The 21836-nt window shown below is 43.2% G+C and overlaps 2 protein-coding genes across 9 annotated transcripts in view; one reads left to right on the top strand and one right to left on the bottom strand.

Annotated features, from left to right (window-relative positions):
• Positions 1-1276, bottom strand: part of LNX2 (ligand of numb-protein X 2) — a 62057-nt gene extending 60781 nt beyond the window's left edge. For all 6 annotated transcript variants that reach the window (XM_074568633.1, XM_074568653.1, XM_074568687.1 and 3 more), the window contains exon 1: positions 952-1276. The gene's annotated coding sequence lies outside the window, so the exon portion shown is untranslated. The remainder of the gene's footprint in view (positions 1-951) is intronic.
• On the top strand, positions 1255-20609 carry POLR1D (RNA polymerase I and III subunit D). 3 transcript variants are annotated; one of them, XM_074568699.1, is made up of 4 exons: positions 1641-1792; positions 11312-11382; positions 13854-14028; positions 19231-20609. In XM_074568699.1, the coding sequence occupies exons 1-4, from the start codon at positions 1767-1769 to the stop codon at positions 19514-19516; spliced, it is 558 nt and encodes a 185-aa protein (XP_074424800.1). In that variant the 5' UTR covers positions 1641-1766; the 3' UTR covers positions 19517-20609. The 3 variants fall into 3 exon arrangements, with proteins under 3 accessions (XP_074424808.1, XP_074424815.1, XP_074424800.1); XM_074568707.1 differs by lacking the exon at positions 13854-14028 and having other exon boundaries at positions 1255-1792; positions 11308-11382; XM_074568714.1 differs by lacking the exon at positions 13854-14028 and having other exon boundaries at positions 1392-1792.
• The last annotated feature ends 1227 nt before the right edge of the window (positions 20610-21836 follow it).

The raw sequence follows: 21836 nt of genomic DNA, 5'->3' as shown, positions 1-21836 counted from the left end.
AAAACAAACCCACAATATCATGTAATTAAAAAAGGAATTAAAAAAGGAATTAAATGAAGCTCAGGAGTACTTAATAGTGGATTTCTACAGAAGTAAACAATCAGCGCTATGCATTAGGAACATGGTAAGAAAAGTCACAAGGGACTGTCAGATTTGTCACTAGCACAGCTCCAGCAATTGCTTTCTCAATTAGTTGACCGAGTACTAATATTCTGTCAAGAGTGCTGATAAAGTATGCCTTGATAAAGCTTAAAAGACACGAGGTTTTAAGTTTTTAAACCACATTTTCAGTGATAAGAGCAAATGGGGGGGGGGGGAAATGGGAGCGCCTGGGTCACAGCACCGAGGACGAGACTGAACACTGAAATAGCTGCCAACGACAGTTTTAGTACTATTTTTTTTATTATTATTATACACACAGCCCCGAGTTCCCTCTGTATAAAACACATAACCTGAAACCGCGCTCCTGCAGCTGTTCTTCTGCCTCCCCCGCAGGCGGGAATTCCACTCCTTTTTTTTTTTTTTTTTTTTTTTCCAGCTAGCAGCTCCTTGAATAAAAGCTACACCATAGTAGGACAGGTGTAATTTAGGGACACCCACCCCCCACAAAAAAAAAAAAAAAAAAAAAAAAAAACAAAACAACCAGCCATCTTCGGGGCAGGTCCCCCAGCACCGGAGCCCGCAGATCACCTTCGTGGGGACGCGCTGAGGGGACAGGCGGAGCCCTCGCCATCTCCGGTTCCTCCCGGTCTCCCCCGGCCGAGGGCAAGGGGACCCCGCTCACCGACCCTCAGCCCCTCACGGCGGGTCCCGGCCCCTCTTCCCTACTTGTTGCCCCCAGCAAAGGGCGGCCCAACCCGGCGTCCGCACCAGGCCCGACCCCCGCCCTGCCCGCCGGTAGCTGAGGGGAAGCTGAAGCCACCCCGGCGCCGCGGCGGGGAAGTTACTCACCGCCACCGGCTCGGCTCCGCGCCGCGCTCTCCTCAGCAGCCGCCGCCGCCGCCCCTCAGCCGAGCCCGGCGGGAGGCAAACTCCGGGCAGCACTTGGCGGAGCGCGTCTGGGCCGGGCCGGTGCTCCCGCCCCCGTCCCCCCTTCTCACCCCCCTCTCGCCGCCGCCGGGCAGCGGCGCGGCCCAAGTGACAGCCGCGCTCCGCCACTCCGGCGGCAGCCCCGGGGCGCGCCGCAGCCTATGGGAGTGGGGCCGGGGCGGGCCGCGGCGGAGCCCCGGGCCGGGGTGTCCCCGCCACTCGCCTGATCGCAGCGGAGGAGGGGCCAGCCCTGCCCGGAGACCTGTCCCCGCCCGCCCGAACCCCGCGGCCCTGCCTGGGGGCGAACCCCGGGGGGCCCCGCCGCTGAGGGGTGGTGGCCGAGCCCCGCTCCCGCCTCCCTGGTGCTGGCGTCGAGCCCGGTCCCCCTCAGCCACGGGCGGTGGCTGCCCCACGCTCTCTTTCCCCGGCGTGGGGCCCGCAGCGCTCCCGCCGCTGGGGCGGAGGTTTACGGTGGGTCCCGCCGCCATGCGGGGCCCAGCTGTCGCCCCCACTCTCCCCCCGGGGGGGGGGCGGACACCGGTGGCCGCAGGTGCCCGGCGGGGTGTGGCGGCGGCTCGGTTCGTACCGCCCCGGCTCCTCCCCGCCGGGGTCCTCGCCGTCCTCTGCGCCTGCCCTGGTGCTGCGCTCCGCCCCGAGCCAGGCAGTGAGTGGGGCATGGCGCCGGCCTTCGCCTGAGGAACCGGGACGCAGCGCGGGGGGAGAGAGCGAGCGCCGCCATGGAGGAGGACCCGGAGCTGGAGAGGTGAGAGGCGGGGAGGGGGGGGCTGAGTGGCCGTGGGAGCTCACGGCCTTGGCGGGGCCTCTCCGCCGAGCAGGGCCCGGCGTCGCCTCCCGCCCCGCAAGGCCCGGGCAGCGCTGGTCCGGGGTGTGCGGGGCCCTACGCGGGCGGCCGGAGTCTGGCGCTGCGCCCTGGAGCTGGCTCCGGCCGTGGGACGGGCCCTCCCGGCGGTGGGGCTCGGCGGGAGGCGGCGGCGGTGGTCCCCGGTGGAGAGGAGGGCCCTGAGCCCGGCCCGCGGCCCTCCCGGCTGCCGGGAGGGTGACCCCGAGGGGAGCGCGGCCTGGGGCGGGACAGAACTTTGGGGCTCTCACTGAGGGGGTTGCGGTAGAAAATACAGAAAATCTGCCTACGTGATAGGAAAATCCATTCCTTTAAAAAAATAATTAAAAAAAAAATCAACTCTTCTAGTGATGTGTACTGGTACCATTTAGAAACAAGATGGAAAAGCGTCGGCTATAATTTGGTGATTAGGTGTACTTGGTAAAATTTAAAACAAAAAGATCAAACTTCTCTTCTTACAAATGTGCTTTTTCAGCATTGGAGGTGTGCCACTTGACTAATTGTTAAGATTGTCCTGTTCCTTGCATGGAGTAATACAGAATGCTTGACAGCTGTTTTGTCAAAAAATAAACTTTCTGCTTCTGCTTTGCCTTTCGTTGGGACTGAGTTACAGTGTTCCCAAGCAGAAGTTGAGGGTTAAAATGCAGATTTCTGTATTTGGATACTCAGTCACAGCAGGCTTTTCTTACTTTTGCTTTAGAAATAGACTTTAGGTGTATAGATCACAGATTTTTGGGGTGATCTATTTATAGTTAGTGGGTTGTTGTTTTTTTGCCAGCTTATTTGTGAGTAACTGCAGTTTTCTTACGGATGTTTAAAAAACCTGTTACAGTGAAGTGATGGCCAGAGGCTTTCTGAACTGTTCTCCTCATGGTTCTCTCCCTCAGCTTCTAAGAAACTGTGTTTGAGAGCGCTTATAGAAAATAACTTGTTTCTGCTTATATCTGGCAAGTATTTTAAATGGGACAAAAGTGATAGTGCCGGGGTGGTGGAAGGGCTGGAGAGCATAATGCTTTCTAAGAGGCCTTTAATGCTCGATAAGCTACTTCTGCTCTCGGATCATCAGTTTAATAATTAAAGCGTCTTTCTATAGATGTGTGAATGTTATTTTTACTAGTGCTGTTCCAAACTTAAACCTTTTTCATTCATAGTGAGTTGAACCCTGCCATGCTGTCTGTCTTATGGCTGCTATTGCCATGCTGGGGACTTGGCGTCCCCCGGGCAGTTCAGGGCACCGCCGCGCACTCACCAACTATAGCTGTCTGCTCCGCAGGCTCCTCCTGGCGCTCTCCTTCCCAGGAACCAGATTGGAAGTTTTATCCAGCCTCATAGCTTCAATCTGAGTTGGGATTTGCTATTTCTTTTCCGTGGCAGCGTGGTAGATAATGAGGATGAAGCTTGGTGTTACTTACCCAGTGGTACACAGTAGGGTTTAGCTGTCTGGTGTCTTCAGTCCATGCTGCTGTTCACCTCCATATGTGTTTAATCAGCTCTGAACACATTATAACTACAATATAGCATACTTGATGATTATCACTCTCTGTCCTGGATCCACCTGTCATTAATTACTTTTTCATACCCTCAGCTTTCTTAACGGCGTGCTTTGCTAGTAGCACCCTGAATTCAGTTCGTGCTGTATGCATTTAGATGTCATACTTCGGTGTTTCTTATTCTAAACATGCTTCCCTGTAAAGTCTTAAAGATACAGACCTTTCTTTATCCTTTGGGTTACAGACATTACTCCTTAGTTTCATATTCAATGACGTGTTGATCGTACTCTCTTGTAAGTAGTACAGTGATGGTAGTTAGGGTTTATAATTTTTATGTTTTTTATAATGTGGCTTTATCATATAAATAATGGCATTTCTGTTCTGTAGCCACAGTGGTAACTATTTTTGAGTTTAAAAATGGGTTTATTTGGAATATTTTCAGTAGTCTGTCTCTGAATTCAGGCTTGTCTTGCAATGCACAAGTCTTAAATAACAGCTTAAGGTTTTTGTATGTGTGGGTTTTATTTAATTTATCATGGCGGGGGGGAAAGAAGTGTAACTATTTTTATGCAGGTTTTTTCAGATCTGAAGTGAATTCTGTGTCCCAGCATTCCAAACAATGATCTGTTAAGACAAGTCAGTCATCCTATTTTTTTTTTGTTATTATCTAAGGAGAGGTCTCTTCATCTTGCTTGTTTTATTTCATCATTACTGACACATTTACCTGCTATTATTTTTCAGTTTTACTGTGTCTGACTGTCGTTTGACCTTGTGTTGTATGTTTTCGTTGCTTTAAGAGGAAGTGATAGTTGCTACCGAAGCTGAATACTAACTCGCAAGTTACCATGTGACTGTCCCGTACTCTAGATTTTAAAACTCTAAAAGCTGTGAATACCAGAGGTGTGTGAAATAGTAATGTTTGCTGCATTCTTCCGAATTACTTCCTCTGCTCCATCTCATCCGATAACCTCTGTTGGAAGTGTGAACTCATGTTTTTTTTCCTGTGGTCTTGCCAATATGTCAGTGAAGACCCAGAGTCTTGAGATAAGGTGTGATTCTAAGAAAATTCTAGGCTAAATTCTGTTGATATATAATTAATGGTATTGTGAAAACAGGATCCAAGAGTGAGTAGGCAAGAAAAAAAGGTTATACATCATCTACTAGGAACTGATTAGTTTGTTTCCCCTGCAAGCACGCGTACCTGCTTTTCCTATTTAATTTCAACTAAATACCCTTTGGGATATTACAGGGGATCACCATTTTCATCCTTATGCAAAAAAAAAAATTTTTTTCCTCATCCCCTTCTTAAATTGTCTTCATGGTTGTTCTGTATGCTTGAAGCACAGAAAATACGTTGCTTCTCTGAGAATATAAAGGAGGTAGCTTTGTTATACTGTGTTCACAAATTCTTCTATAATCCCTTCTGTCTTTCAACAGCAATAAATACTTTAGCTTGGTTACCATACCTTGTTAGAAGTGCCTACCAAGCTCGTTTGGAGCATCATTTACTTGGAATTAAGTATTTCCTAAGGAGATGCTGCTCTGAATCACGAGGAACACTATAATTCTGTAACAAGATGGCTGTAGTTGAGTGGAGAATCGATCGTCTAATATTTTTGCTGCACAGACATCCCAATTATACTTTTTAATGAGTAAGCTTTATGCCCTTGAGAAATTAATTGATAGTTCTTACTGTTATGTTTAATGGTTGAAATCAAAGTTTCAGGGTTCACTATGCCATTCTTTCTCATATTTATGGCAAAAAAAGTGATCTGCAAGCTAAAATCTGTCTGAAACGGAGTGGTATGCTCACTACTCAAGCTGGTGAGAATATCAGCACAGAAATGTGCTGTGAATAGCACTCACAGGACTGACAAATAGAATATTTAAGTAAGTACAAAATGTGATCTACAAAGAACAAGAGCATTCACGTGCCTGTTGTGGAGCCTTTGAACAAACTTTGGAAAGTTTGTGGCATGTTTTTACATTGTTTTTCATTCCTGCTCTTTATGTTTTGGCTTCGGCTTAATTCCTTTTCATCGGTTTTCTTAGTGTGAGCAGATAGGACAGATCAGCTCACAGGAGTTAATTATAAGTAAAGCTGGCCTTCATTACCATTCCTTTATTGTAGAAAGCAGTATCTTTAGTCCTTTACTTGACCGAAGGTCTTGATATTAATTATTCAGATGTAATCAGAATACCAACGTCCACTTCTGTTTCCAGTCCCATGCATGGTTAAAAATAAGTTCTACAGTCAGCATAAAGCTACTTTGAGGTTAAAAATAAGTTCTACAGTCAGCATAAAGCTACTTTGAGAGAATGGATTTTAAAAGCTGCTAATTTTTTTCCCAAAGCTTGCAGCTTGCTGTCAGGACCTAGAGTGCCTCAGGAGGTAGGTTTGAGCCTGATTTTGGGGATCACAGTAGCCAAGCAGCCTGGCCTTTGAGCTTAAATAGTAGTGGTGTAGACTGCAAGCAGTTAGTGATGCTGTGAAGGTCTTTTATGAAGATATGTTTGATAAAGAAGTCACTTCTCTGACTCTGGGAGATGTTGAATAGGAACGCTGCCCTCCTTCTCCAGGCCTGTGCACTACTGTAGCCGATTGCGTGCTTTGAAGCAATTCCAGTAGATTTATTTTCATTAGCGTTCTCATTGGGATCTTTAATGAGATGATGGCGTGGGTGGAGATGGCAGAGTTTGTTAGATTATGTGCCAAAAACTGCCAGGCACACCCACAGAGGACTCAAGAGAGCCCATGGTGGGTGGGGGAGCCCAAATAGTGCCCAGCCCTGGCTTCTCCCAGGCCCATGCTGGGAGCCACCAGCCCATCAGAGGTCCATCTCCAGGAGCCCAGAGGAGCACAGGGACACAGTAGCAGGTGGAAACCCACAATAAGGACTGAGGAATGAACATCTTCTCTGGGCCCCTCCCAGGGCTGGTTCCCAGGAGACAGCCTTGGCCTCCAGGCATGGCACCCATCAAGATGAGTCAATGCCTTTGGGACTTAAGGGAGTTGCTGCCCAGGGGTGTGGAACGCATTAGAGGCACTTTATGGAGTGAGTAAAACCAAGTGTCAGGCACTGAGGTGGGACAGGGGACTTGTTTATCTCTGCTGCAGTACCGGAGCAAGCGTGAGAGCATGTGGCTGCTAGTGAAGATCAAACTGGATCAGCTGGTGAGTGGGTGAATAAGGTGGGAGCTGGAAGGTGAGCATGTATCTCTAAGAGCAAGACCACAGGAGGAGCTAGCTGTCGGAGGCAGCAGGGAGTCCTCCTGGAGAGGCTGTAGGGTGAGGGGCTTCTATGGGTGAGACACATATGTGTGCCTGTGTGTCTCTACAGGCAAGACTGCAGTGGGGTTGGGTACTGGGGAACCGGGGAGTCCCAGCCAGCTGTGTGTGGTGGTCTGTACCAGCAACTGGAGTTGGGCTGAAGCCCTGGGGCTCCTACACGCAGCCAGAGAGAACAGCAGGATGAAGCTGTTGGGGTGAGCACTCTGTGTGTCTGTCTGTCATCGGTGTGGCCAGTGGTGCGTATATGTGGTGTGTGCATCTGCCTGCTGGGAGTAGATTTCCAGCTTTACTACTGGTTGGACCTGGGCATGGAGCTGTGGCTGCCTGGCCTCTTGGCTGTCAGATACAGCCTGTCTGCTCCTAACAGAGTGGTCTATGATTACAAACGTTGGGTGGTCTCTGTAATGATATGGTGTTTTCATTGCCTGTAACTGTATCAGACATACCTCTTTATTACCGATTATTCATTTTTCAGTCTCTATTCAGAAAAAATGATGAAGCTCTTTCCCTGAGCAAGTAATAGAAGATATCTCTGGTTTTGCCTGACTTCGGAGCCTTTAACATTGTCCCCTCTTTGGGCATGTGTGTTCGTGATGCAAGTTGTTAGGATTTTTGCAGCAGGAGCTTTGCCTGTAACCTTGAAATACAGAGGGAAGAGTCTAATCCTTCAGAAATGTAAATAGGTCTTGGACCATACTCTTGAAGATAAAAACACTGGTTATATCTTCATGTTACTGTAATTCTGCAGCTAAGCTTGATTGCTCAGAAAGGATTGCCACAGCAAGTTTTAAGGGGTGCTTTCTATAAAAGATGCCAGTGTTCTTAAATATGCCCCTGTCCTTAATTTTCCCTCGTATCAGTACCCCAGTATTTGGGTGGTTCTCATGTGAAAACTGCGTGCTGTGTTCCCTTTGCTCGTGCTGCTGCTCTTGAAGATGAAGCTGGCAGCCACAGGACTGTTTGTATTGTAACCAAGCAGTAAAAATGACGAAAGTGAGGAATGTGGAGTCCCAAGAGGCCTCTAAAAACAAATGTAAAAACCTTGTTTGCATAGCTTTTAAGCTTTTGGCTTCCTTGTGTGGAGGATGTAAGTTCAGTGAGTGGAAACACATGATTTCAAAGAGGATCTGAGCATTTTTTCATTTGTCTGTGCAAGTCAAAAGGGTTTTGTAAAGGTGCAGTGAATAAGGGTGATGCTGAAAGACCAATATTAGGAAACGATGTTTGATAAGAAAGGAAGATGTCAACTTAGAAGGCTGCTAAGATGGGTGCCAAGTCAGTCTGATCTTTGATATAACCAGAGAGAGAAAAAAAAGTCTCAAATACTTATTGGCTTATAATTCCTACTTAAGTTAATAGAACTGGTGTCACCATATTGATTTGTTGTGATGTTTCCCCTAAAACTGAATCATAGCTGTTTAAGATATGTATGTGTGTGTATTTTATTAGTGCTTTGTAGCTCAGGTACCTTAGGTTTTGATTCTAATCATAAAACAATGACAGATACAGTGGCTTTTAATCTGCTTCCTAGTCAGGTTTCTCAAAACAGAATCACTAAATTTGGTTAATTGTGGTAAGTAAAAGTCAGATGCTTTTTTTTTTTTTTTTTTTCCTCTTTCCTCCCCTTCCCCTGACATTGCAGTTTGAAGGCTCAGGACAAGCTTTCATAAAGGCCGCATGTTCCTGCTGTCATCACTATAAACTAGCTCGGGCTGCTCAAATAGCAAATTCTATGTCTGGACAAAAAATAAATTTTGGCCTAACTTCCTGAAGATCTGTGTATGCAACATCTCCCATGTTCCAGTGTCAGAGCCTGTGTTTCTCACCCTTATTTTTTTGTTCTTTGGCAGTAGCTGCCCCATACATCCCACTGCTCCCACCTGGGAAGGCAGCAGCAGCAGCTGGCAAGGCTGCAGACGCTGTACTTAGCATCTGGGTGCAGGCAACTCCAGCAGGTGACGGCTTACTTGGACTCATTTTCCACGAATGCCCATGCTATGGGTGGATATGCAACATGTCCTCTCCATCAGATGTATGCTTAAAAAAGGATTTGAAGTACCCCAAGCCCAGCTGCTACTGAGATCATACTAATAACTATATATGAGAGAGAGAGAGACTTCTGTGAAGAACCTGAAACCAATGTGCCATTAATAGATTAGTGCATGGAGAAGCAATACTACAATTTTTGGTCCATTTCTCTACTATTGTTTCCGTGGAAGTTTTGGATGCTTTCCTTTGCAAAGCCTTTCAAATACAAACTCTCAAAGGAAAAAGTTATGACCTGTGAGTATTTGCATGCCTGTCTGGCACAGGCCTCAGCTTTTGCTGGATGGAGTGGTTTCCCCTGGGAACAAAGGGATAGAATCATAGAATTGCCTAGGCTGGAAGGGACGTTTCAGATCATCTAGTCCAACCATCAACCCAACTCTGACAAAAACTATCACTAAACCATATCTCTAAGGGCTATGTCTACCCATCTTTTAAAAATCTCCAGGGATGGTGCCTCAACTGCTTCCCCGGGCAGCCTGTTCCAATGCTTGACAACCCTTTCGGTGAAGAAGTTTCTCCTGATACCCAATCTAAACCTGCCCTAGCACAACTTGAGGCCGTTTCCTCTTGTCCTATCGCCTGTTACTTGGGAGAAGGGACCGATATATATATATTTATTTTTTAAAAAAGGTTGATAAGGGATTGTTTATATGTTGTTTGAGAACTGTGACCGATTCTGGAGGCTCGTTTAGGAATCTTTAGCTAAAGTATTGCTTGCTGAAAATGACTGTAAAGTGAGGAAGTAGTTCCATGATAGCTGTTTGTAAGTATAAAATATGAAAACTATATTCAAGCAGAATTGCAGAATAACTGTAGAAAGAGTAGGTACACCTTGGCGTACATTACACTTGTGCTTATTTAGTGCCAGTTTGTCTTCTGTTGTCAGGGAAACCAAAGCGTGTCCAAAAGCAATACAGACAGAAGAAAAAGTGTGTCTGTGTTTATAAAATGTCACCAGCCTATCCTAATGAATGAATGAATCCACGATCACAAATGTGCAGGGAGCTGGTAAAGGCTTATGTTAAGACCATAACAAACGGAAGAAGGTTAGATCTAGACTGACAGATTTAGGCTGCTGTGTAACTGAATAAGGTTTTCTCATTAGCTGCTGAAGGAAATCCTGTACTGCTTATTTTCATTCCCTCTTACGCACATGAAGTTTATTCATTTAAAGCTAAGACCTCTTGTGTTGTCTATTAGACTTTAATAACCTAAATGGTAATAAACTGCTCTGTTAGATGTTTAGAGCCCAGCATTAACTTGTGAGATCTTCACATGGGCCTGCCATATAAATTGTTTGCTTTTCTTCAGACCTGCTTCTGCTATTAGATGATGACTCTTGACTTCTCTAGTCTCAACTTTGGCTTGTCAACAAAATTGATACTCAGGCTTTTTTTTAATCTGTGGCAAAGCAGCAAAATCCTGCTATGCTGATAATACCATAACAACATGATGGGACGTGGCTTCCTTGAAGTTTGAGTTGAAGTTGTTGGCAGTTACCTTTTTTGCACAGTCTACAAACACATTTGTGCTATCAAGATGCCGGTTGTGTTGCTGACATAGTCCAAATGCCAGCAGCCATTCTGGCACATCATAGCTGTGAGACCTAAACAATAAATACCCTCTTTATTACCTCCTGCCTTCAGTTTCTCAAGCCTTCAGTCTTACCCATGTCAGTGATGTTAATGCTTAGCTTCATATACTGGGTATTACAGCCAGGTCCACAGCTTTCCTTTTCTGTCTTGCAGTTGGTTTTGGTTGACATCTATAGTTGCTTACACTTAACTAACCAAATTGTTGGTTTATGCATTCAATGTATATAATAAATGGCTCACATCATCCGTTCACCGGTTTTCCTATTAACTTCAACCATGTAGTGTAGTGTGGTTACTTAAATTTTATTTGAGATTGAAAGTAATTTTTAAAGATAACTGAAAGATTGACATTGCAGGAGTTATCTATAGTTTGCGTAATTTACACTCTCAAATGACTTTTTACATGAGCATAGTTACTTAATTGCTTTAGTGTTAGTCTGGCCAGTTTGTGCTAGAAGATGCTGATAAGGTAAACGTTGATAATTTTGGACGGTTGTGGATTATAGTCACAAAGATGAGCTCTTTTTTCCACTGTTACACAAAGCTAGTGCAGTTTGATAACTGATGGTTGCAGTTTTCACTGTCATCTGACTTGCTATTTTACTGGTGTTGTTTAACTGTGCTCAAAATAAGTCTGCTGTGGTTGAAAGACTTTAGGAACAATCTAACTGAAGTGACAGCAGGGAAGAACGTTTCCAAGGGACATTTCAGTGTAGTATACCAGTTTTGCATGCTTTATTTCTACTCTTCAATTAGTATTGCAATTGTTGTATTTGCAACAGTTAATTCCTTTAATATGTCAAAAAGTTTCTTTTAATGTTGGTCCATAGGAATCTGAATTATCTTAACAAAAAAGTCAAGGTGATTTTGGTAGTCTCTTTATTGTTTAATTCATTACAGTGAAGAAGCTCCCTACTTTCTTTACATAAGTGCATAAAGTGGCAAGTTCTTGTGTTCTGCAAGGGGTAACTTTTTTCTTTTCCTCATGTTTAGGAAGGCTGTGGAAGAGTTACTTAAAGAGGCAAAACGTGGGAGAACCAGAGCTGAAACAATGGGAGCTATGGGTTGGTAAGTTGTGCCAAGAGGAAATGAATGCTATGACAGATGCCAAAATAAATTTTACATGTAATGTGTGACAGAAGTCTCTGCCTTTTAATTTGCTTCACGTTTAAATAATTTGTCTTCATCCAGGTATTAATTTGTCTCGGCAAAATTTTGAGTCAAGATAAGAAAGAAGTTGAAGTAAATTCTCCCTGCATGAGATTGCTTGACCGAATGTGTTGAAGTCAAAGCAACTGGAAAACTGGCAGTAGCTTCTGTAATAGTGTTTCCTTATAACAGATGGAATTGCAAAGTTTGGATTGGAACCTCGTGAATCTTTAAAATACTGGATAGCTTCAGTGTGCGTGTACTTACATACTGGCCAGATGTTACTGGGTTAGATTCTGTTTAAGTTAAAAGAATTCATAGCCTGACAAAGAAACCTAAGCCCTTAAAACAATAAAAATATTAAATGATCCTCTAGTAGAGCATCCATGTGTAAATTACAGCCAAAAATGAACTCAAAGTATAATCCAATTTTGGAAGGAGGTATTTTTTAATACTAAAAAAAAACCCCTAAACACCAGGGGCTAATTTGTATAGCAAGTGAAAGTGTATAGCAAGGGAAAAGAATCACAGTATTTAAATATTAAGTGAAATACAGTATTAATTCTTCAATGCAGTATCTCAGTTTTTACAGCTAGATTATCATGGGCTGTAATGCGTGTAATTGTAATTAAAGAAGTAATAACATGCTGAGAATGGTTGTTAATCTTAAAATAATGTGTATGACTGATAAGAAGCTATTGGATCTAGGGATGTTCACACAAGTAGTGCACCAGTTGACTGGGTTAAACTCATTTGTAGATAAAGTTTGGCTTCCTCCACCAACAGTAGTAAAAAGATAAGCCTGCGCGGTTAATGATGTTCTCAGCTGATTTCTTGTCCATGCTTGTTTTGGTAGCTCTGAAGAGATTAAAATAGTGTCTTGCTTAAAAAAGTTAACATTTTATATTTTTTAAACAAGTTTGGGGAGTGTTTTATATATTTTACTCAGTATTTCTGCTAGGGATGCAGTTTATACCCTTTATGTTAAAATCGTTTAATTGGTTTAATCCTGTAGAGTGGTTATAGCTATACTGATACAGCATGCCTTTACCCTGTCAGCCTTGCCAAATGGCCAAGTAAACCAGCACAGATAATTAGCGCTGTGAAGTGTTGCATGCATCCAGTTACCGTGAATTTGCAAGTTAATTCCAGGTGTGTAAACTAAAGATTTCTGTTGGGAGATAACCAAGTGTCCCTGTGCAACTTTGCTGCCTTCTGTGCAGTCTGGAATACCTGCCAGGAGCATGTATGGGCTTCTACTGCTGGCTCTGGCTATTCTTATTCCTTGTCTGTAAAATAGCAGTGGTCCTGCTCAGCTGGCCATGATGATCAGCTCGGGGTAACATGCAGTTTGCCAAAGCCTGATGCCCAAGATCCTGGAGGGGATATCCAAGGGTGACCTGTTCTTCAGAACAGCTGCAGATTGCAACAGAGTGAAATAGTGTCTGGCTGGGCCAGGGTTGTGTTAAAGGTGTAGGAGGAGAGGATTGTCAAGAAGGCTTCAGACAGAGGAAGACTGTTGTCGTCATAGGGATTGGCGTGGTGATATCCTGAATTGAGACTGTTGAAATAAGGATCCTTTCAACTGCAGAGAAACATGAGAGTAGCTATACTGGGTCACACAAAGGATCCATCTCTGCAGTGCCCTATCTCCATCAGTGGCCAATACCCAGTACCTCAGAAATGGAGGAAGAAAAGTACAAGAAAGCAGCAGTACGTCCTCAAGGTACTATCCCATCTTTGGGTATTCTCTTCCTTCTCTGAATTTGTCCTTGAAGAGACTGGTAGTAATCCAGTTTATCACAAATCTGCTGCCATAGAGTTTGGCATAGGCTAGCGTACAGCTGGTGTGTGTGGCCGTAAAGAAACTATAAAGCCCCCTGTAGGTAGACTGCCAATAAGTCTTTAGTGTCTAGTTGTGCAAACACAAGAGACAAAACAGCTGCTGCTGCCATCCCTTTAATATTTTTCATACCCCATTGTGCTGGTTTGGTCCTTCTGAACTGTCCCAACAACTGGGTATTGCGTATAGATCTGGGAGACGAGATCACCAGTAAGATATTTGGAAGGAAACTTAACTATGCTCAGTTGAGTATCACACTCCAGCAAAATGGAGTAAATCCTGAAGGACTTATTAGACCTAGGACTGACGAGTAACCTTGCAACTGTAAACTACTGAGACGAAGGTAACTGCTGCTCTGAGCTTTGTGGTTACCAAATTAAATGAGCAGAGAAGTTAGCTCATGAAAATGTGTATTGGTAGACCAAATCCAGGAGAGTGTAAATGGTAGAAGCAAAGAGACAAGGTCATCACCAACTTGTCTAAAAGCAGAGTCTTAACAGGTAAAATGCAAAACCTTCCTTCCTTGCCAAACTCAAAATACTTACAGGTGTGTTTCATGAGGACTTCTGGGATTTCCTCAGCCCTTTGTCAGAGGAGTCCTGGAGAAGAGATGCACAAACCCTGGAGACATCTAGTGTAAGGCCATCAGTCCTGCATTGGCACTGGATAGTTGAAGCAACTCGGCCTATGAAGAAAAGATTTGTTCTGCCACCTGTCCTTGGGTAAGGAGAAGCAGAGACTGCTACTGCTCATACTTCATTGATTCCAGATGGATACTGGGAAATACATTTCTGGAGTCCATAGCATTTGACAGGAAATGGTTAAAGGGAGGTGTGTGGGGAGGTGGTATTCCCAGGGAACCATATCGTGCATACCATTACAAAGGAGTAGTGTCTCCTGGTGTGTGTTGATGGCAGCAAAACCTTAGCCAGTAAGCCCCTGCACAGGGTTTTGGGATTGCTTTCAGTTTCCAAGCCACTGGTCCATTACTGTCCGGAGTGCTTAGTTCTCCGTAACTCAAGTGCCCTGCTTGAAGAAGTTCCGCAAGTACCCCCTACCTAACTTTTTGCTGTCTGAGATGGATAGTCAGTGGCTATTTGAGCCTAAGTTGCAAACATCCAAGCTAGCATAGCTGGCAGGTGCCAAGCAGTCATCCTTTAGCCCCCCAGTCTCTGATATGAAGACTCAGCCTTGGAATAGGGGACAGTGGTGTTAGTATTTTGTCCAGCTTGGGAATGTTTTGCCAGTGTTACGCTGTCTTACGAGTTTGCTGTGGATGACATGGGTAGGTGCTGCAACTTGTAGGGATTAGATACTAGTAGAAGAAAGGCTTGTCCCAAATACGGCAGTTGGCAGTGTATGCAGGAAGGAAAATTACCCAAGACACTTTGGATATGGAGCAACTGTCAGTATTGCCAATGGGCTGCATGAGCTCTTACTTGGTAAAGAGTCTTAAGTTCATTGGCCTCCATGCCCTCAGGACTGCTTAGATTGGCAGTACCTAGGTCCATGGCAAATTAATTCATAAAATACTGAATATTTGTATTTGTAGATCTCGCATTTTTTATTCTCAGTTATTGACTTGTTCCTTGGATGTCCTCAGGATTCTTGCTCTCAACACTGCAGTATTTCTCGTTACTGCAGTGCTCCTTTTGTAAATACTCTGGCCATAGTGATTCTTGTTGTGGGTTAACTACATCCTTATGATACCACATGATGTAGATTCTGGTGCTGATGTGTCTGGTTCAAGCATTAGTGGAGCCAATCACAAGTAAGAAAATGTGTGAGAGAAGAGTAATGGAGGATCCTCTTCTGAAGGCGTCTTAATCCCAGAAACATTGAGCAAAAGAGAGCAAAATCTGTGGCTAAATCTCAGTGATGCTGCTGTGATGTTGGAACTTCTGAGATGAGAAAAGACATCAGAGCAGCTGTCGTAAAGTTAACGCTTGAAGGGCCACATAGCTTCAGGGTGGGAAGTTGTGGACAAATAGTGTAAGAACATTTGAAACTATTGGATTCATCAGATGGAATAAAGCTGTAAGGTATTGGGATTTCCATTGTGTGTCTAGGTAAGATCAAGCTAAAAGCTCAGCCTTGCTTAAGTGTTTTTGTTGGTCCTATGTACATAGTTTGTAAGCTTCTTATAGGAGTGGAGTTAGGTCCTTTTTTAAGAGGTTGTTCTGCTTTAATTGAGAAAGGCAGTTAAAATGCCACAAAAGCCACTGTGTGGACAAGTTCTGGAGGCTGTTTCTTTTTTCTGCAGTGTATAGATCTGGCCTTCAAAGATGCTGGTAGCAAGTGAGCTGACGCTGAACTGAGTGTAATCTTCTTGGTTTATTTTAGAAGCTTACCTAAAATAAGATATGGAAAACAAGATATTTTGAGATGGTTTGTTCAGCTCTGCATTGTAAGAGCAGATGAAATTGCAAAAAGCAGATAAATGTTGGAAGCATTAAATTATTTTTAGCCCTATTGTAAAGCAATCCTAAAATTGCTTTCATTCCTATATATAACTTTCTGCTCAATATCAAATCTCTTAGTCAGAAGTACTGCAGAATACAAAATAATGAAGATGAGGACAAAGAGTTTGAGTGCCCTGGAACTGCGAAATGTATCACATCTTGTCTTTGAATGGGTTTGCATGACTGTGCAGAAGCACTGCAATGTGATCCCACTATATCGCTTTCATTTGAGTGTGATGAGGAGAAGAAACAGGGTACAGACAGAAGTTGCAGAGGAAATGTGTTAAAATCTTGTCATCAGAGCACAGGTTCCCATCCAAAGTCCTGCCAGCTGCCAAGACCATACATAAAAGTTTGCGGTGTCATCCCAGGAATCCTCTTTTGTGAGATCTCCTGTGCAAGGACAGGAGCCTGGATTAGTTGGTTTGGCAAAACAACCTCTAGCTGCCTTTTTCTTTTTTTTTTTTTTTTTTTCCTTCTTCAGTCACTCTTCTGTTAAGTACTGTATTTTCCATGCCAGTTTGGAAGTGGTAGGAATGAACTTGTAAGTTCATGCATAATGAACTCTGTTTCCTGGAAAGATCGGATTTGCGCTGTATGCTGAGGCTGGCTGTGCCAAGCCTGTATGATGTGTCCAGTTACGCAGCGAAGAAAAGACTGTGGCACATGGCACTGTACCCTTGTGTCTTAAGTGGTGTCAGCTTGTTTTACTGTTAAGAGCTTGTATGGTACACTTCTGTACTGAACTGCGCTGCTACTTGATGACAGGTATTGGCTAGAAATTCTGTGTTATTGCACAGAAGTTGCCTTTAAATGTCAAAAGTAGAGTTAAGATTTGACCTATGTTTGCAATAACTGATTTAATCTGTTTTTCTTGCTCGAAATGCAGGGTTGACACTTTATCCTTGCATAGTGGAGAGATTTTGGGGTGGGCGGGACTTATCTGTGGAGGGCGATGAGGTTCTACAGCTAAGAATAGCTTGGTTTAGCTTATTGGAGCATGCAAAGCAAAAAAGTGAACACTTACACTGAGTGAATGCATTGCTATGGAACTGGAGTCTGTTTTGTAGACAAGACTGCTCCAGAATTGCATGTTGTGTGCTTGCTTTGGTCATGCCTGCAGGCATGCTACAGTTCGGAACTTTAATGTTCTTTTAACATGTTTTGGTTTTCTTTTTGAAAAAGCACCAACAAACCAGTATTGTGTTCCACCTTGCACAGTCTGAGCTTCCCTCCCAGCCCTTCAGAACTTCCATTGAGGGGAAAGCTGTCGTTGAATTGAGCATTGTGGGATCAGACCTACAGCAAGCCAAAGGCTTGTCTTCAGGGAGGTCAGCTGTAGAAGTATTCTATAGTTTTCTCACCATTAGGAATGCTCTCAAGGATCTTTATCAGTGGATTAATACAGTTCACGATTCATCTTCACAGTTCAGTTCCATATATACCATGGATGTACGTAAATATTACGGCTTGTGTGTGCGCATGTGTAATGTAGCATGTGCCATACCTCTCATTTCCTTTAAGACTTTAAGGCAGAATTTGCTTTTTTTGAAGTCTGAGGTCACTAAAACTAAGGACTGAGGTTTCTTTTCAGGGCTTTAACTTACTACTGCTCCGTGAAAGCCCGGTGGCTCGCTTTTATCACTGTATGATGGTCGACTAATGGTATCTCTTAGCTGACGCTGAAGCCCTGCATTTTTCATCAGTTTTCTTTCTTAGTATAGCTCAGGCAGCACTCATAGTGCCAAAAAGAAAGAAATACTTCATCAAGGTGAATTTATGTAGGGCGGATTGTCTCATTCTGGTGCTATATGTATTAGTGCTTAATCAATGCATTAGCTCTTGCAAAAAAGCAAGAGGAAGGAGAAAAATGTGAAATAGTTTTTGCCTGGATGCAGCCTAGAGAAAGCTGCCCTCCTTGGCAGGAAATGTTGAGGTGCAACAGTTTAATGCTGGCGTAAGACATACAGAGGACTTAAATGTTGGCTGGTTTGTGTTACATCTTGAGTGTAACCTGTGCCATGGTGTGTTCACCATGTTCAGAGCTGATGTAGCTTGAAGTAGAAACCCTATTCTACTGACATATATTACCCATGTATTTTTATTCAGTAATAAAGTTAATGGATAAATACTGTCTCCCTAGTTTACGAAACAGCTATAGATCTAAACCTCTTTTTTTTAATTTTTTTTTTTGAACCAAGGTTTGAACAAAACAGTGTAGATTTATATGCAGAAAGTTTAGAAAACTCTAAAACTAGCGGTGCTGTAGAAATGTGTCAAGAAATGCCCAGTGGAAATAAACAATGTGGCTGTTTAATTTATAATTCTAAAATGATTCTGATAAGTTCTTTGAGAATTGAGGACAAGAACAATTATCAGTAATGCTTAGTAGGCAGACCTGAAGCAAACACCACAGTAAATGCTATGTCCAGTTAAAAGCCATGGAGTGTGTGAAGTAATCAGACACAATCTTCGTTACAGTTTTCTTGTTCTGATACCTCTGATTATTCAGAGGTGTCAAAGGTTTTTAAATGGTCAGAGTAGTTTCTACACTCACACAAAATATTCAGGTAGAATAGATGATCTTAACGTCGTGGTGTTAGGATTCTTTGACTCCATAATTGAGTCAGTAATTGGCACTGTGATCTCCAGCAGCTCTGCTTTTTCAGAGTAATCCCGTAACTTCTCCGTTAGCACGCGGACTCAAAAATGTTGTCAGGATAAATTGCAGAAATATATTCGAACTTGTTTTTTTTCTCATACCATTCTTTAAGAGATGATAAATCGGGAATAAGTAGCGTACAACTGATACCAACAAGATAAGTAAAATGTAGAGTACTGGTTTACTAAAACTATCTGATAAATTATGTGCAAAAATGTTAAGCTGCAAGAGGAGGAAGTCAGAAGCAATGGAAGAGAGTTGGATAAGTATCCTTTCTTTTAAGAAAAACAAATAAAATACTTTGTTTGATGGTTGCCAAATATAAATTAAAATCCATATGCCTCGTGTCTGTTTTATTACTGCAACTGTTTGGGTTCATGCAAGTGTATCTTTTACTTTCAAAATATCCTGGTTCATTAAATAACACTGACTTTAGTAGCTTGTGATCTTGTAAACCATTCCAATTTAACTAAATACTTGATTCCTGAATACCTAAGTTAAGTGCTGTCAACCTTAAAATATATTGGCATCCTCTGCTTCCCCCTGCACACGCTACCTTGTGAAAATCATGTGGATTTTCACTGTATTGAAGTAAAATAATTTTCATCCTATAAAGAGTAAGATAAAAGGAGAATGAAGACAACCTTGAGCATATCTTTCTGTACTGAGAGTTTACACTAGGTGGCATGCAAGGAAAGCCAAAAGCACAAACCTGTCTTAAAAGTATTGAAGGTAAAATCTCAGACTTGTCTCAGGATGTTTTTATCTTGTCTTTTGATCACTTTCCAATGTCTTTACAGGTTGAAATGTCCTCTTGCTGGTACAAATAAAAGATTTCTTATTAATACCATCAAAAACACATTACCGTCTCAAAAAGAACAAGACCAAGAACGTGAGCAAAAAGAAGACGGTAAGGAGCCTGAGCCAAACAAAAGCAGGAAAGAAGAAAAACCAAAGAAACGCAGAATTCACCCATATACACCCAGCTTTCAGTCCAGGAGGAGAGTCAGCTACTCTCCTCCGAGACACCGAAACAGGAACCAGCACACAAAGGATAAGCATGAAAAGCGATCAAGCAAACGATGAGGGGAGGAGAGTGGCAAAGATGTGGTGTTACAAGGCAGGAATGTCATCAAGTGTCGGACTGCAGGGATGTCTCAGTTTTTCAGGAAAAGATGCTGTTCGGAATTGAATTTTGAACCGAGTCGCTTGTGTGAGAAGTAACCTTGAGGTAGCTTTAGAAGACTTTTCTTTGGGACCTTTAAGAGAAAAGCAAAGTGCAGCATAAATCTTTCAGTCGTTTTAGAACAGACATTCCTCTCCCTTTGCTCCATTCCTCTCTCCCTCTCTGACTAAGCTTAGGGTCTTGGTGATGGAGCGTGATATGTGTGTCACTGTCCGATACAACTCATTTAGTCAAGTCACTCTTTTGGAAATAAATTTAAATTAAGCAGAAATCTATTTATTGTGTAAAGTTGGCAGAACTTCTTTGCTGCTAACCACTAAGGAAGTTTTGTGTGTTTGGGTTAGTTTAGTTTTGCAGAGTCTAGAAGAAGGGGATGCTGGTCAGTGCCTGGCCAAGCACATACATTTTGTATAGAATATAAGAGTTTGCTTTCTTTAGTATAAAAGGAACAAATTTAAAATGGGCAACACTGGTTTTGCTTTCCAGGAGGAACTACCCGGAAATACTGATTTTGCTTGTTATTGTATATTCACAAACCTGTCATAGATAATAGTAAACATTACCCCTAAAAAGCCATAACTGCAATAATTGTCTCTGTTTAGACTTCCCTCTGTACGGAAGTAGTTTGAACAGTCTGTTGTCATGGTGCTTTCAAAACAAACCTTGAAGACAAAATCATCATGTTCTCTGTCCACTGCTAAGAAGTTTCCAAGTAAATGTGTGATACTAGAAATGCAAAGGTGATACTTAAAAACAGTCAAGTGCTCACTTTCCAAGCCTGTGTGACAATTCTGTGGTGGTACAGTTCTTAAACTTGTGACTTGGAGCACACATAACACACATCGGCACATTCTACGTCTCGGTTCTGTTTGTGTTACAATAACAAACTGTGTGAAATATTTTGTATTTCAGTATTCTCAGAAATGATTGTTTTGAACATAGGTTTCCGTTTTTAAGTGTGTTGACAATAAAATCGAAAATGTTCATTGAAAATGCTTTGTGAAATTAGTGATTTTAACGGGTTTCTTAACTGACATGGGCCTCTCTGCTCTAAGGGAGAGGAGGACTAGCCTTCATGGTCCTTCAGTGTTGTGTCAGGCCAAGGGTGCCACCTATAGGCTTATCTATAGCTCGTCTTGCTGTGCTGGCCTGTCTCTCTTGGAAAGATGATGTTAGCTAGGAGATGGGGAGACCGAAGTGGAAATCTGCTTTGGCTGCATTTTGATGCACGAGCTGGGAATTACTCTTCTGAGGAATGGGAAGGTAGTTAAGCAGGCGTTGAGCCCGCCGGTGGCTGCTTGGGTCAGCGTATCCAACAAAGTGGGATGCTTTTACATTTCCACTGAGGAGCTGTGGATAGTTTCTCTGTTTCCCTGCAGGAACCACAGCACTAGAAGTCCCAACCTTTCAGAAAATTTCCTATGATTTAAGTGGAATCAATGAAAAAGTAGTATCTTTGGAGAATGTAGGAGTCTCTTTGGTTTAAATAAACAGATGTTGTTGTGTTCCTTATTTTGCTGGACACTGGTTGTATTCTCCCTAATAATCCTTTTTGGAAGGATAAGACCCACGATACCAGCCGGGATGCAGCAGCGGTGCTGGATGGATGTGGCTTTGCGTCAGAGAATTCACCTCGCCGTTGGTCAGGATTGGGGCTGGAGATGTTCCACAGGACAAATCCCTGTGAATTCTTGCTGGTCTGGCTGGCGGTGATAATATGGTGTCCTAAGAGCTTTCCACACTCTGGCCTTCAAACACCCCTTTAGGATAAGTGCTGCTATTGATTCTACATCAGTTTAAGACAGGCTTTCAGGTAGGGAAAGTGATGAGAGTATGCTTTCAAAACGAGTGGGTTGTTGATAGAGAGCGCTTCCGTACCAGCAATGCTCGACTAGAGGATCTGATGTGACCTAAACCAGAGCGCTGTAGAAAGCCTGACTTCATCCGTGGTGGTAGGTTCAGATCTAATTCCACTTTTTTTCTGACTTACAGAACATATGTGAATTATTAATCTTTCATTGGTTGATTCCGTATTTTGGTGCTGTCTTTCATAAGCGTACATAAAAACAGAAAACTGCTGCTCATTAACTGTTCTTAAGGCAAATCTTCACCTCCTGAGTGCTTTTTAAATAAAAAATGGTGTGCAAAAAGCCAGGTTTGTATTGCGTCTGCAGTTGCTTGCATTGTGCAGCACCAGCATCACATTTATAAGGTATCTTA

Source organism: Larus michahellis, chromosome 1 (assembly GCF_964199755.1).
Source record: "Larus michahellis chromosome 1, bLarMic1.1, whole genome shotgun sequence".
Lineage (NCBI taxonomy): Eukaryota > Metazoa > Chordata > Aves > Charadriiformes > Laridae > Larus > Larus michahellis.
This window is presented reverse-complemented; position numbering and strand designations above follow the sequence as displayed.

Coding starts and splice junctions, on each gene's coding strand:
- POLR1D (XM_074568699.1), top strand. CDS start 1,767: ATGGAGGAGGACCCGGAGCTGGAGAG. Junction 11,383..13,853: donor ACAATGGGAGCTATGGGTTG/GTAAGTTGTGCC, acceptor AAATACTTACAG/GTGTGTTTCATGAGGACTTC. Junction 14,029..19,230: donor GTTCTGCCACCTGTCCTTGG/GTAAGGAGAAGC, acceptor ATGTCTTTACAG/GTTGAAATGTCCTCTTGCTG.